Below are 13,562 nucleotides of genomic sequence, written 5' to 3' on the forward strand. Positions count from 1 at the left end.
CTCACTGCCGAGCCCCACGTCAGCCTGCCCTGCAAGAGCCACCCGAGGGCCGGGAGGGTTTGGCCGGATGGGTGGCAAAGCCACCTGTCCTTCCTTGGGCAGCAGTGTCCGAGGAGGAGCTGCCTCACGCAGGGACCCAGAGCCAGCCTGCTTTGGCTCCTGCTGGCACCAGCTGCTCCTCTCCAGCCGTGTTCCCAAACAGCGTAAGCTCTGCTGAAAATAGCTGCGTGCAGGATGAGCTGAGCTCAGCCCAGAGATGAAGGCTGGGGCTCGGCAGGGAGGCCAGAGGTCCCCGTGTGAAGGACACGCTGCTGCTGTGAGGTGTGGGCGGATGCCAGAGCAAAGAGGGTGTCCCAGAGCAGGGTGTGCTGGGACTGCACCCCTGTGACCGCATCGGGCTGACACACACGTCCCTCAGTCGTGCCACAGGCTCACTTGCCCCTCCTGGCAAAGAGCAAAGGGATGCTGAGGAGATTTTGGCAGCCCAGGACTCAGTGACGCCCGTGGGTGGTGTCTCGGTTCTGTCTGCACCTGGGTTTTGCTCACTTACAGGGAAAATGGGGTAAAATTGGGTTCTCCGTCTCTCTGAGCCAATAAACACTTCAGAGAACAAGATGAGGGCTGAAGATGGGGGCTGCTCCCACTGGAGGCTTGGTCATGCACCGGGACTTCTGGGCTGCCTTTTGGAAAGGGAAGCGACAGGATTTATTCCTTTCACTCTCTAAAGTGATGCAGATACAAAGATGTTTTCATCGTCTCTGTGGCCCTGAAAAACATGAATAATACTAAAGCCGGGGAGGTTGGTGCTCTCCCTGTGAGCAGGGAATTCACAGATTCTCCTGCCCTCTCCTGCTGCCTGCGGAGCTCCTTTCCAGGCAGTGGGAGATGTTCCTCCAGTTTTCCAGCTGACATCTCCTGTCTGCTGCTCTGCCATGTCACTGCCAGCCTGGGACAACCCTTGCACTGTCCCCTGGAGCTCCATCGGGGTCGCCAGCCTGGCAGAACATTAACCCACGGAAACCATTTGGAAAATTTTCTGCTGGTTTGGAGAGCTGAGCTGACCGTGGTGGGTGTGCTGACCTGCCAGAGCTGGGCAGCCTGAGGGGTGAGTAGGAGGGAAGGAGGATGAAGAAGAGAGACCACCAGTGTGAGCAGCAGCGAGACCTTGGGTCAGCTCAGCCTGAAATTCCCCTCCCAACTTACATTTGCAGTGCTATTTAATTGGAATTTTAAATCCAATCAAGGGGCCTTCACCCAGACACAGAGCTGTCCCCAAGGACACAGAGCTGTCCCCAGGTCACAGAGCTGTGCCTGGGTCACAGAGCTGTCCCAAGGACACAGAGCTGTCCCCGGGTCACAGAGCTGTCCCCAGGACACGGAGCTGTGCCCAGGACACAGAGCTGTCCCCAGGTCACAGAGCTGTCCCCGGGTCACAGAGCTGTGCCCAGGTCACAAAGCTGTGCCTAGGTCACAAAGCTGTCCCCAAGGACACAGAGCTGTCCCCGGGTCACAGAGCTGTCCAAGGACACAGAGCTGTCCCCAGGACACGGAGCTGTGCCCAGGACACAGAGCTGTCCCCAGGTCACAGAGCTGTCCCCAGGACACAGAGCTGTGCCCAGGTCACAGAGTTGTGCCCAGGTCACAAAGCTGTCCCCAGGACACAGAGCTGTCCCCGGGTCACAGAGCTATCCCCGGGTCACAGAGCTGTCCCCGGGTCACAGAGCTGTCCCAAGGACACAGAGCTGTCCCCGGGTCACAGAGCTGTCCCCGTGTCACAGAGCTGTCCCCGGGTCACAGAGCTGTCCCTGGGTCACAGAGCTGTCCCAAGGACACAGAGCTGTCCCCGGGTCACAGAGCTGTCCCTGGGTCACAGAGCTATCCCCGGGTCACAGAGCTGTCTAATGACACAGAGCTGTGCCCAGGTCACAGAGCTGTCCCCGGGTCACAGAGCTGTCCCTGGGTCACAGAGCTGTGCCCAGGACACAGAGCTGTCCCCGTGTCACAGAGCTGTCCCCAGGACACAGAGCTGTGCCCAGGTCACAGAGCTGTCCCCAGGTCACAGAGCTGTCCCAAGGACACAGAGCTGTCCCCGGGTCACAGAGCTGTCCCCGTGTCACAGAGCTGTCCCCGGCAGGCAGGAGGTGGCAGCATTGCCTAGCCCAGCAGATCCTGCTCCTCTCCACACCCAGGCATGGGGCTCTTTCCAGGGCCAGGAGGTCCAGACCTGTTTTTCCAGCTCCTCCAAGCATACGTGACTCGAGCCAAACGCCTCCCAGGTGCTCAGATCCCATCCAGAGCAAGCATTAAACACAGCCCCAAAGGGCTACAGGGGCACATCAGCCCTGAGCCATCTGCAAATCACAGGGGGCACCTGAGGACACGGGGCTCTGCTTTCGGGAATGGGTGTGATGTTCAAAGGTACCTCATTTGCCCTTGAAGCTCCAGCCCCCTGAAGGAGTGTGTGATGCATCCCAGATCCCCCACACGAGATCCACAATCCCTGTGAGTGACAGGAGTGCGGATATTCTTGCCTGCACAAATGCTCCCTGACAGAGCCGAGGTGGGAATGAGTTGGAGGCCAGCTCGTTCTCGGAGCATCGTTTTCCTTCTGGTGCATCTGGCTGATTTTGAGTCACTTGCATTTCAATTTTTTTTTTTCATCAGAGACGCAGAGAGAGCTGTAGTAAAACCTTGGATTTAAGCTCCCCGAACCACAAGGGGAACTCTGAGATGATATTTGCCATGCAGGGCGTTGCTGAGTGCCAATCTTCCCTCTCCAATAATCCTCCCGGTCTCTCACTGTGGAGTCATCTGGAGCTCACTGAGTCCACCACAGGAAGGAAAACTCAGGAAAATCACAGATTTCCCTTCCTGCCTCACAGCCAGATGGACACAAGCCAGGGCTCTTTTGCACTTGTGAAGGCAGAAAGAGTTTTTACCAAGCTAGAAAGCAACGTGGTGAGCTCAAGAAGAGCTTCTTCCACTGTGTGGATACTGCTCTTTGAGAGAACCCTGCCACCTTCATATCCTGCTAATATGTCCTAACCTGGACCTCTCAATCTTACTTTTCTCCAAAGCAGTCAGCTATTTAAAAAAAAAAAAAAAAATTGCATCCATGCATAGACAGGTCTTAAAATCCATTTTTATAATTTCCATGGCTTTGGGTGTACCAGGCAAGCTGGGAAGCAGATTCTGCCTGCCTGCCTTCAAAGCAGACACCCGGAGTAAGCTTTCCTTCTACTTCCATGAGCTACATTACTGGAGGAGCTTTCTCTCTCCTGCAGACTGATTCATTTCCCAAATGCAGCCTCGCACGGCAGAAGATGCCACTGTGACAGCGAGTGCTGATGAGTCACCGGGATTTCACAGTTTGGTGTTCCTGCGAAGGGAAAACTCACAGCGAGCGAGCGAGAGAGAGCCGGGGGGCAACGCAGGAGATTTCGCCTCAGACAGACAGCGAGGAGCAGCCCCTGGAGCACGAGCTGCTGGGGCAGCGTGACCCTGGCCAGGGGACAGCCGGCTGTAGGGCCCACGGGAAGTGGAGGCTGCAGGGACGAGGGATGTGGCCGTGATCAGTGGTTCTGCAGGCGATGTCCTTGTCAGGGGGTCACGGGCTGCTCCTGGCTCCTCACCTGGAGCTCACACAGCACCTGCATTGCAGCAGGTGAGGGGCTGAGGGCGGACTGTGGAGCTGGGAAGGGTGATGGAGCACGGCGTGTGCGCTCAGGAGCGTGAGCAGCTCTGCCTCATGATACGGGCTGGGGAAGGGAAAGGAAAGGAGGTTGTGGATTGCAGAGAATCACAGATTTGTTAGGGTTGGAAAGGACCTCTGGAGCTGGTCCTGGAACAGGGGTCATGGGAATGCGTCCAGGTGGGTTTGGGATGTCTCCAGAGTGAGACTCCACAGCACTCCCAGGCAGCTGTTGCAGGGCTTTGCCACAGCTGTGGAAAGAATCACAACGTGCCAGGAAATGGGGCATGGTTGGGGTTGGAAAAGATCTCCCAGATCATTGATCTCGACCTGTGAGCGATCCCCACCTTGTGACGCAGACCAAAGCACTGAGTGCCCCATCCAGCCTTTCCTTACACACCTCCAAGGAACGAAGCTGTGCATTTATTTATCCACAAACCAGCCTGTTAACACACACACAAGTTTGGGCCCGGGACTCTGAGAACAGCCTGGGAACAGCACCATATATGCGGTGGCATCTCAGTGGTGGCTGACCCAGCTCCTGTCCCTGTCGCGGACCTCCGGTGCCTCAGAGCCCAGGGCTGTGTGGGCAGCGCGGACACCGCGAAGAAACCCCCACCCAACCCCCGGCCTTCTGCCTCCTCCTGCCCCTTTAAGAGCGCGTGAGGGCACGTCCGCTTCCTCCGCCCTCTTCCGCCCGGACTGGCGGAACGGCGCTGCACGCACGCACACGCCCGCAGAGCACCCAATCACCGCCCCCGGCCGGAGGGCGGGGCGCCGAGCGGGGACGGTGATTGGCGCCACGCCGCGAGAGGCGTGGCCTGCGCGGCGGCGCCCCTCCCAGCTCCCAGCGCCCCCCGCGCGGTGAAGAAGCGGCGGCCGCGCGCCGGGGGCATTTTGTGTCGGCGGCGGCGGCTCAGCCACAAGATGGCGGCGGCGGCCGAGTGAGCGGCCGGCGGCCGCCGCGACCCCGCGAGTTCCCCCCCTCCCCCGCCCCCTTTCCCCTCCCTGCTCTCACAAGCACCTCGGGGGTCGCTTCTCCTGTTTCTGGAGCGCGCCGAGAGCCGGGGAGCGGCGCAGAGCCGCGCAGGGGGGGGCGCCCGCCCGAGGGCCCCGGCTGGAGCTGAGCGCGGGGACCGTCCTTGGCTGCGCCGCTCTTCCCCCTCCAGCCCTTTTCCCCTCCTCGGGGGCGGCCGTAGAGCTCTCGTTGTCCCGCCGAGCCGGTCGGGAGGGCCCGAGAGCCGCCCCTCGCCATGGCGAGCAGCAGCGGCTCCAAGGCCGAGTTCATTGTCGGAGGCAAATACAAGCTGGTGCGGAAGATCGGGTCGGGCTCCTTCGGGGACATCTATTTGGCGATCAACATCACCAACGGGGAGGTAAGGGCCGCTCGCACTCTCCCCTCAGCTCCCCGGGGTGAGCCGGGCACCAGCCATCGCCACTCCGAGCCCCACCTGCCCCGGGCTGTGCCCTCCGTGTCCCCAGGGAGGGGTGTTCCTTCCCCCCGAGGGTCTTCCTTTCCTTCTCTTTCCCCTCCACGAAGGGGCTTCATTCTTCCCCTTTCCCCCGAGGGTCTTCATCCCTCCCTCCCCACCGTGGGTCTTCCTCGCTGCCCCTTCCACAGCAGAGCCCTGCTGTCGTGGGCTCCCCCACCCAGCACTTGGGAGAAGAGAGGAGAAAAGAGGCGAAAACCATTGTGGGGAAACGTATTTAAACATATTTGTGTTTTGTGAGCGGCCAAAGTCGTCGTCCCTCGCCCGCCATTCATCTCCTCCTCTGCCTCAGCTGGGGAACACTTTGTATCTCGTTTCATCAACACTAATAGAAACAAAGAAGATCCCCCTGTTTTTCCAGCTTTTCCTTTGGGTTTTGGTTGTTTTTTTTTTCTTCTTCTTTTCTTCCTCCCCCTCACGGCTCTGAGCTGTAAAGAAGAAACACCCACGTATGTTCTTCCTCACTTAAGTGGTTCTGAAGACTCCACATCTCTAGCTCAAAATGCGTGACCCGGGATGGATATTTACGTACAAATCACCGCGGTGTGGATTTTATTGGGAGATGCGACAAAAATGCAGCACGTCGAGCTGGGAAATAAATAAATATATACCCGAAAGCGTTTGCATCGGGGGTGTGTGTGGGGGATGTGGAAGTGCTGTGCCCCTTAAAGCTCGGTGGACGCTCTGCCCTGACTCCTTGTTCCCTCTCACTGCAGGAAGTTGCTGTGAAGTTGGAGTCTCAGAAGGCTCGGCACCCCCAGCTGCTCTATGAAAGCAAACTCTACAAGATCCTGCAGGGAGGAGTTGGCATCCCACATATACGGTAGGAATCAGCCGTGTGTGTGCCAGTGGCATTTCTCTGCGCTTGGCATGACTTTCTAGTCATGCTTATTGCTACGTATTGGTAGTTGTTTTATACTTTTTTTGTAGCGTGAGGCAGGGCACCACTGTGAAAAGGAGTTTATCCGTGCAGGATTGGGGCTGATCAGCGGCGGAGATGCTCCATTCCAGGCTCTCCAACTCGCTGGGTTCCTCTGGCAGGCCTGCTGTCTTTATAGAGAGCGAGACACCCAGCGAGAAATTCTTGTGGCCATTAGAACAAAGTGCGAGGAGGCTGTTTCTCCGAGAGGCAGAGAGTTGGGAGCTGGCCCTAGAAATGGCTGCTTTCTTTTGTTGCCTCTCTCTCTCTTTTTTTTTTTTTTTTTTTTTTTCCCCAACATGTCTTCCTGCTCCGCTCAGAAAATGGCGGCTGGACGTGATTAACCCTCCCCCTTCTCCTGGTGGGACAAGGGACGTGCTCGGGCTTGTGCCTTTTTCCTTTCATAGTTATGAGCCGGCAGCCTTGAGACTGCGGAGAACCTGGAGCAGGAATGAAATGGCAGCAGCTCCCTTCTGCTGCCCGCAACAGATGCGTCACCAGGCTTTCTGTACGGGATTAATCCCTCCCAGTTTCCTCATTATGTGGCTCCTTGCTTCTTATTCCAGCTGAAACTTTCGGAAGCTTTCAGGATTTCTTGGTCCGGAAGGAAAACGCTGGTGCAGGGCTCCTGGAGGGGTTATTCCTCATGGGATTATCGAGGTGTTGCCCTGGGGTAGTGCCCAACTCCGGAATCTGGGCATCAAAGAGTTACATAAAACTTCATTTTTCTCCTTGGAGACTTTTTACAAGTTGTTCCTTTTTTTGAAACTTTGTTAATAATTGTTTTTAAAGTTAGGGTTTTTTGTTTTTTTTTTTTTTCCTTGACACAGTGGCATAAAGGATTTTTGTTCTTTGAGCTGCGCAGACTATTTCAGTTTAGGTTCTGTGTGAAACTGTGGATTCCATTTAATTTAACCCTTTGTGACTTTGTACAGGATCGATAGTGACATTTAGGGTCTGTTTTAAAGTTCTCACGATGACGTAGCCGAGATTCTGGCTTAATTTAGACAAAACCGAGTACAAATCTGCATTTCTGAGTTTAATAGCTCCCTCCTCCTTCCCCCCAAACACAACTGGCTCTGATCCTGAATGTGAGCTGGAGGAGACAGCGTTGTCCTGGCCATCTGTCCTCATTCACTCCAGCCTTTTGCAGGGATACAATCAGCATACCTGAATTAAAGAGTTGCAGCTTCAGCAGAGTTGCTGGTGTGAAAACAGATGCAGTCTTTCTTTGAGAATGCAGTTTCCTTCTTTTCCCAAATGTGCCTGCCTTTATTTCACAACTGAAAGAATAGGAATTGCATTTTGGAAAGCTTTCACGGTATAGTTGCATGCTAAAACAGGGATAACTGGGAAAACAGCCAGAGCAAGCAGATATCAGGTGTTTCATCACAGAACTGGAAAAGCAGGCATTCTTCAACTACTTTTTTAAAAGTAAATGAGTGAGTGGTGCTATAATGAGGCCCAAGTTGCAAATTTTTGGCTTTTCCACTGAGACACTGTTTAATTTCTTGTATTTGGTTAAAATGCCCTGGGAAATACTGATGATAACCTTGTATGTTGAGAAACTTGCTTTTAGCTTCAACTGCAACTTTCCTCTGTATTTGATGTTCTTATACCCCCTAAAAATAATACAAAGTTGCAAAAAAAGCTGAGAAGAGATAAATGAGGCAACACTAAACACATTGATTCATAGACTCATTGAGTAAAGGGGTGTGATTATTGGAGAATGTCAGTCAGACCTTTCAGGTTCTCACAATGTTAATCTTTGTAGCATTTTTGTAGAAAAGTGTCTTTTTGCAAATGCTCCTTTCCTTTCAGAAGGAGCATTTATTGTAAAACTGTTTTTATGTGCCAGACGCTCCTTGAGAGCTCTGGGATGTTGGTATTGGTTTGGTGATGCTTGAGAAAATCTAAACCAGCATTCTTAGATTTATTTTTTCTTTTAAGAGGAAGCTGAGTAGAGGACCAGCACAGTTCTTGTAACAGATATTAAAATGTTCTGTGTTTAGTAGAAGCAGAATCCATGGTGCTCTGAATCCAAGTCAATACTTAGGTCACTTTGCATGTGTCATTGACAATCCATGTGCCACCATTGTGTTATAATAATATGCTGTCACATTGGAATAAGCTGTTCCTGGCTCAGTGTATTCACAAGGATGAATCAAGCTGAAGGAAAGTCAATACATTTGGTAAAATTTCTGTAATGTGACACCTTGAAACGACAGCAGCACAAGAGTTTGATAGGAAGTGAAGGAATCATTCCAAGATTTCCCCATTGCTGTGCTTTATGAAACTCAGTCCACATCTTGGACAAATCAACACAAAAATTTGTGTTCCTCATACGAGAGTCAGGGACTTTTCCTCCATTTTTCACCTACTTAAGTGATGCAGTGGCCAAGATCAACTTCCTGGAAGTTGCATGATGTGACTTTGCCTCACTCAAGTGGTCTCTGCTGTGGTTCTGTGACTCACAGAGCTGAGATAATAAGTGAGGGCTGGATTGCTCATTCACTGGGCTCTCCTTTCTGAAGCTGAGTTTTGCCTTCAGATGTGATTGCGACTTCAAATTACAAGAACATGTGTCTAGAGTGTCACTGAAGTTCTCTAGAACCCAGCAATTCTTTTTACAGCCTTTAAAGTTGATTTGGAGGATTTTTCTTGTTCATTGCAAGAAACTAATGAGCAAAAATCTCGGTTTTGGGGTTAAGAGTTTAGTGTTTCTGTGGGGTGAACAGTGAGCCTTTACCTGTTGTGGAGGTTGAACCAGGGGCCTTGGTGATTAATTCCACTGTAACAGAACATGTTTGCACAGAAAACAGCAAAAAATGAGATTGGTGTGAATGAGCTGGAAATTCTATACTCTGAATATTCTAAACTTTTTTAGATCTTTAAATTCACTGCTTATTGTTTCCTGGAAGAGCAGCAAAGTTTCTGAAATTACCCCAAAGTTTCAAAAATCCTTCAGTAATACTCCAAAAAAAAATTTAAGCTGTGTTTTCTTCTTAATGTCCAAATTTTGCTTAATTATTACCTAAATTTTTCCCAAAAGGCACTTGAACCAAGCTTAACATTGTGACAGTCTGCTGTGCCTTTAGGACACAATGGCCAAGCCCCAGCATTCTGCTGGGCTTATTCTCATTGTTCTCCCTCATCAGCTGCCCTTTGCTTTTTTTCTCCTTTCTTTTTCAGTGACAAAGCATTTTGAGCTGTAATCTTGTTAACTGGGCACTGATCCTATTAGTTGGGGACTATCCACCTTTATTCCCCAATTGCTGGTGCTGCCTTGGAGCAGTGCAGCAGGGTGTGTTTGATTTTCGGGTGTTTGTCCACAGTGTAACTCTGGTAAAGCTTTAGTCACAAAAGTAATTATTCAAATTATCTGGGACAGCCCCTCTTGATTTTTTTTTTCCCCATTTTTGGTGTTAATCATCTATTGGTTGTACCCTTGATGAAGATCAGCTATTTCAAAGTTTAAAACCAAATAGTTACTTAGTGTTTTTTGAGGTTGTTTTAATTGCAAACTGAATAAGTCAACCTCTACATTTCTGTAATGTTCAATGCAGTACTTGCAAATATTTTGATGCTGAGAAATTGGGAGAGAAATTCTCAACTGAGTTGAGTTTTCTGGAAAAAAAATAAAGTTGTCTACAATATTTGTGCTTCTGGTTGATTACTGCCATGTTGCTGGATAATTATTAACAACAGAGTCTGCCCTTATAAATCTTCATTAAATCACCTGTAATGGAAAAATGTGGTCAGGGTTGGTAATCTAAGAGCTGGCACAACCGAATTTGCCTTAAGCACTTAAAATGTTGATTAGTTCTTTAGCAGTGCTTAAAAAGTTGTCAACACACACCTCTCAAACCCCTTATTTTTAACTGTTTTCTGAGAAACTTCCTGCAGCATCAACCCCCCCAACCAACTACAAAAGAAACCCAAACCACCATGAGAAAAACAGAAACCACTCACTAAACCCACAAGAAGGCCCAGTCCTCCCTCAAAAAAAAAAAAAAAAATCTATCAATAAATCCAACTATTAATTAACTTTGTTATTAGTTAGTCTGCATATTGAAGGGTAGAACCATCTGATAGGTACACCAGAAGCCTCTTCTTGTGCCTCTAAATAAAATGGAAGATAATCTTTTAAATGAACACCTATGCTTCCTTCATTAAGAAAGTAAATATATTGAAATAACATTTATTTCCTGTTTTTCACCAATCTAAACTCTTGTTTTAATCGGTCTTTGTGGACTCTGTCAAAACATCCAAGAGAGACCACAGTTTGAATTTTTTTTCTCCCTGCCTTAACTCAGTTTTTGGAGTTTGAGGTCAGTGTTACTCTGTTTGAAACCAATGAGCAGAGATAATATTAAAATACTCTTTTCCTCGGTGATGTTTGCCATCCCCACTGTGGACTGATGTCTGGACTGATGGTTCACCTTCTCGCTGACTTTTGCAGGGGAAACTCAACTCCTGACTTCCTCCCAGGTGTTAATGAAGTTTATTAAAGAGCTCAGCAGAACAGGGAGTCAGCTGCGTGTTTGCAACATCACACTGGACAGCTGAAACCACCTCCTTGCCGAGGGGATGAGTTGTGCTGGCATCCTTCGTGTATTGCTCTCAGAACTGTACAAAAAGTGATCCAGAATTTTATTTATAGAGTGGAGCCAGCTCCATAGCGTAGGGTGTTCATGGCTGTTTCTTTATTTAGTGCTTGGGTGGCCTAATTCATGCTCTCCATGGCAACTAACGTTAGGTGACATCTGCTAAATATTGCACTTCAGGATTTCAGTCATGCCACATTATGTGAAGTTCATTTATATTACTCCTAGCTGGCTAACAGTTAAGTGCTTTTCCACATTCAGGGGAGATAAAGCAGAAATATATAATGTGTGTCAATTTAGAAATGAATCTGTGATGGGTTTACCTTTCTCTTATGTGTTACTTCAGTGTCTGTAAGACTCGGTGCATTTTTTACAGGCATAATTCACTTTGCAATTTGTTTGCACTGTCATTATTTGTCAGGAGATGTCTGTGCTGAGAACATGGGAGCAGGAGGCTCTGAATCAGTCAGGTGCAACGTCACAACTTTCTCGGCCAGCAGGGCAGTGCTTGTGATTGTGTTGTTGGACAGAGAGAGCCAGAGAGCTTCTGTGCCTAAATATGATGCTTGTACCCACAGGCATTCAACTGCCAGTTATTTTTTCTCTGATTTTTGTTAATAACCTTTTCCCCTTTTCACTTCCTCCTGTACGTATTACAAATACTTCCGTAACTCCATAACTGCCTTGCGTAGCTGTTTGAGTAAGTGATTGCAGAGGTCACCATCCTCCCATCTCTCTTGAGGTCTCTTTTCTGCCCTTGGTGGGATTTGGGTTCCCTTTCCTCAGTCGGTGACAGGGCTTGCAGCAGTGATCCCAGTTCACAGGTTCTGTGTGGAACAGCTGCACTTCTCCTGGTTAGGATATCTCGGTATTTTTCAGGGATATCAGAGCTGTGTCATTACAGGGAGGTAGGTCAGTGTTTTCTCTTTATTCCCGTCATCTGACTCATGCCCAGTTCAGAGACTTTTGTGTAAATGACTTAGGGCTGGCAGGATTGGAGTACAGTTCCAGAGTGTCACCAGGTCAGTGCCATTTGGATTTCTGTGTGCTGTCTGAATCCTTTGTGTCCATGAAGCCTTCCACACTTGCATATTCCCCCTCATGTGCCTGCTGACTTGTCAAATGTATTATTAGGTGGTCTCAGGTAATTCTGTTAGCAGGTTCTTTCCAGCTTGCTTTTTCACCTCATGTTTTTGTTCTAACAGCTTTTTTATCCACCTTAGTTCTTCTGAAAATCTCCGTTTCTGTCAGGAGAACTCTTTTCACTTGTTGCCTGAAAACCCAAGTGCTGGAAACTTAATTACACGGGATTACACAAAGTAATCATAGGCTCACACACCATAATTTATGCAAGTGGCAAAAGTTTATGTAATGTCAAAGAAGTCAGAATCACCCTTTTTGTAATGGGTGTATGTATAAATGTTTCTGGAAATGTTAAGATTTGAGTTTAAATATTCCAGTGTTGGAAGAACCGTCCTTCCCTGCAGTGAGGCACCAGGAGATGTTTTATGTCTGACAAAAGCACAGCCTCCTGTAGCTCTCTTTGTAATTCCAGGTTGCCAGAGCCGCTGGGGAATAGTCAGTGATGGAGCTGACAGAAGCCTTTAGTGGAGGATGGGTTACCTGGCAAAGCAGGTGGTGATTGAGGAGAGCTTTTATTGAGTTGGAACAAAATGGTCTTGTCATGGTTTGTCTGTGGTGGGAACAGTTCCTTGTGACATTGAGCTCACGTTCTGGTTTTTTGTATAAGCTGTAGGCAAAGCGAGGTGCCTTTATTGCCTCCATGTCTTCAGAATTTTGGGATTTGGGGTTTCTTTACCAGTGGTTTACCGCTCTCATTTACTAATTCACTAATTTCCTTCATCTTGATGTGATTTTTTTTTTTTTTTTTTTTTTTTTAATGTGAATATTCTGAATTCTTTTATTTATTTCTCACACATTTTGGATATTTGTGCTGGGTTTGTTACCTCGTTGTAATTATTATAAATGCCAGTGTAGTGAATGAAACTGCTGGTTATTGACTGGAATTGTGGGAGTGATACAGTAGTGTGAAACTGGGCTGGAATTTCATGGCCTGTGTGTGATTCTGTTCGCCCTTCACCCCCTTTCTCTGCTAGTTAGCCTAATTCTGTTTGACCCTTTCAAAGGAAGATGTGAAAAAATACTATTAAATAACCAAATGAAATGTTTTCTTAGGTAAAACAAAAAATGCAAACAAAACAAACCAAGCTATTAACAAACACTTCCTCAAACATTTCTTTTGTCCTTGACATTATTTATAAAACATGCAGTTGCTGGGATAGAAATGATTGATTTTTTTGAAAGACGCAGCTCTGAGAAGGCAAAAGGATTTTAAGTTTGGGTAGAGCTGACTACAGTGTTTGCCTCCAAGTACTAGATATGCATCAAGATTTCACTTCCTTGTCTCAAGGTTGGTCAAGAGAATTTAAAAACACATCCCATGTCAGTTCCAGTAAACACCCACTTGTCATGTGACCTGACATCATACCTGCTTCGTTGTGTATTATTTAGAAACCAAACACTTTCAAACCCCTCTGTGGTGTGACTTAGATGTTCTCACAGAGCTCAGATACTGAAATCCAAGAGGGCAGAAAATTTCAGCTTTGTGTTTATGCTGGAGTTATAGACGAGGCTCTCAAACCACATGATTTGGAAACTTTGTGACGTGGCCGGTCTTGGTCTTTCACAGACAAGTCCCTGAAGTCAAATTAAGGTCACTGTGCTCAGCCTTTAACCATGCTCTGATAGAAAGCTTCATAAAAGAGCTTTACTGTATCCTGACTAATTGGAATAGTTTGATGATGTAGCTTAAAACAGATGAGGGAGGGGAGAAT

The 13,562-nt window shown here is 48.7% G+C and overlaps 1 protein-coding gene across 5 annotated transcripts in view; it reads left to right on the plus strand.

Moving 5' to 3' along the window:
• Positions 1 to 4,552: 4,552 nt before the first annotated feature.
• Positions 4,553 to 13,562, plus strand: part of CSNK1A1 (casein kinase 1 alpha 1) — a 32,446-nt gene continuing 23,436 nt past the window's right edge. The window contains exons 1-2 of one of the 5 annotated variants that reach the window (XM_040078577.2): positions 4,553 to 5,067; positions 5,898 to 6,004. In XM_040078577.2, the coding sequence (XP_039934511.1) occupies positions 4,945 to 5,067; positions 5,898 to 6,004 (230 nt within the window). In that variant the 5' untranslated portion in view covers positions 4,553 to 4,944. The remainder of the gene's footprint in view (positions 5,068 to 5,897; positions 6,005 to 13,562) is intronic. The other 4 variants (XM_040078578.2, XM_040078579.2, XM_040078580.2 and 1 more) reach the window with 4 other exon arrangements.

The sequence above is a fragment of the Hirundo rustica genome, chromosome 14, assembly GCF_015227805.2.
Source record: "Hirundo rustica isolate bHirRus1 chromosome 14, bHirRus1.pri.v3, whole genome shotgun sequence".
NCBI classification, from domain to species: domain Eukaryota; kingdom Metazoa; phylum Chordata; class Aves; order Passeriformes; family Hirundinidae; genus Hirundo; species Hirundo rustica.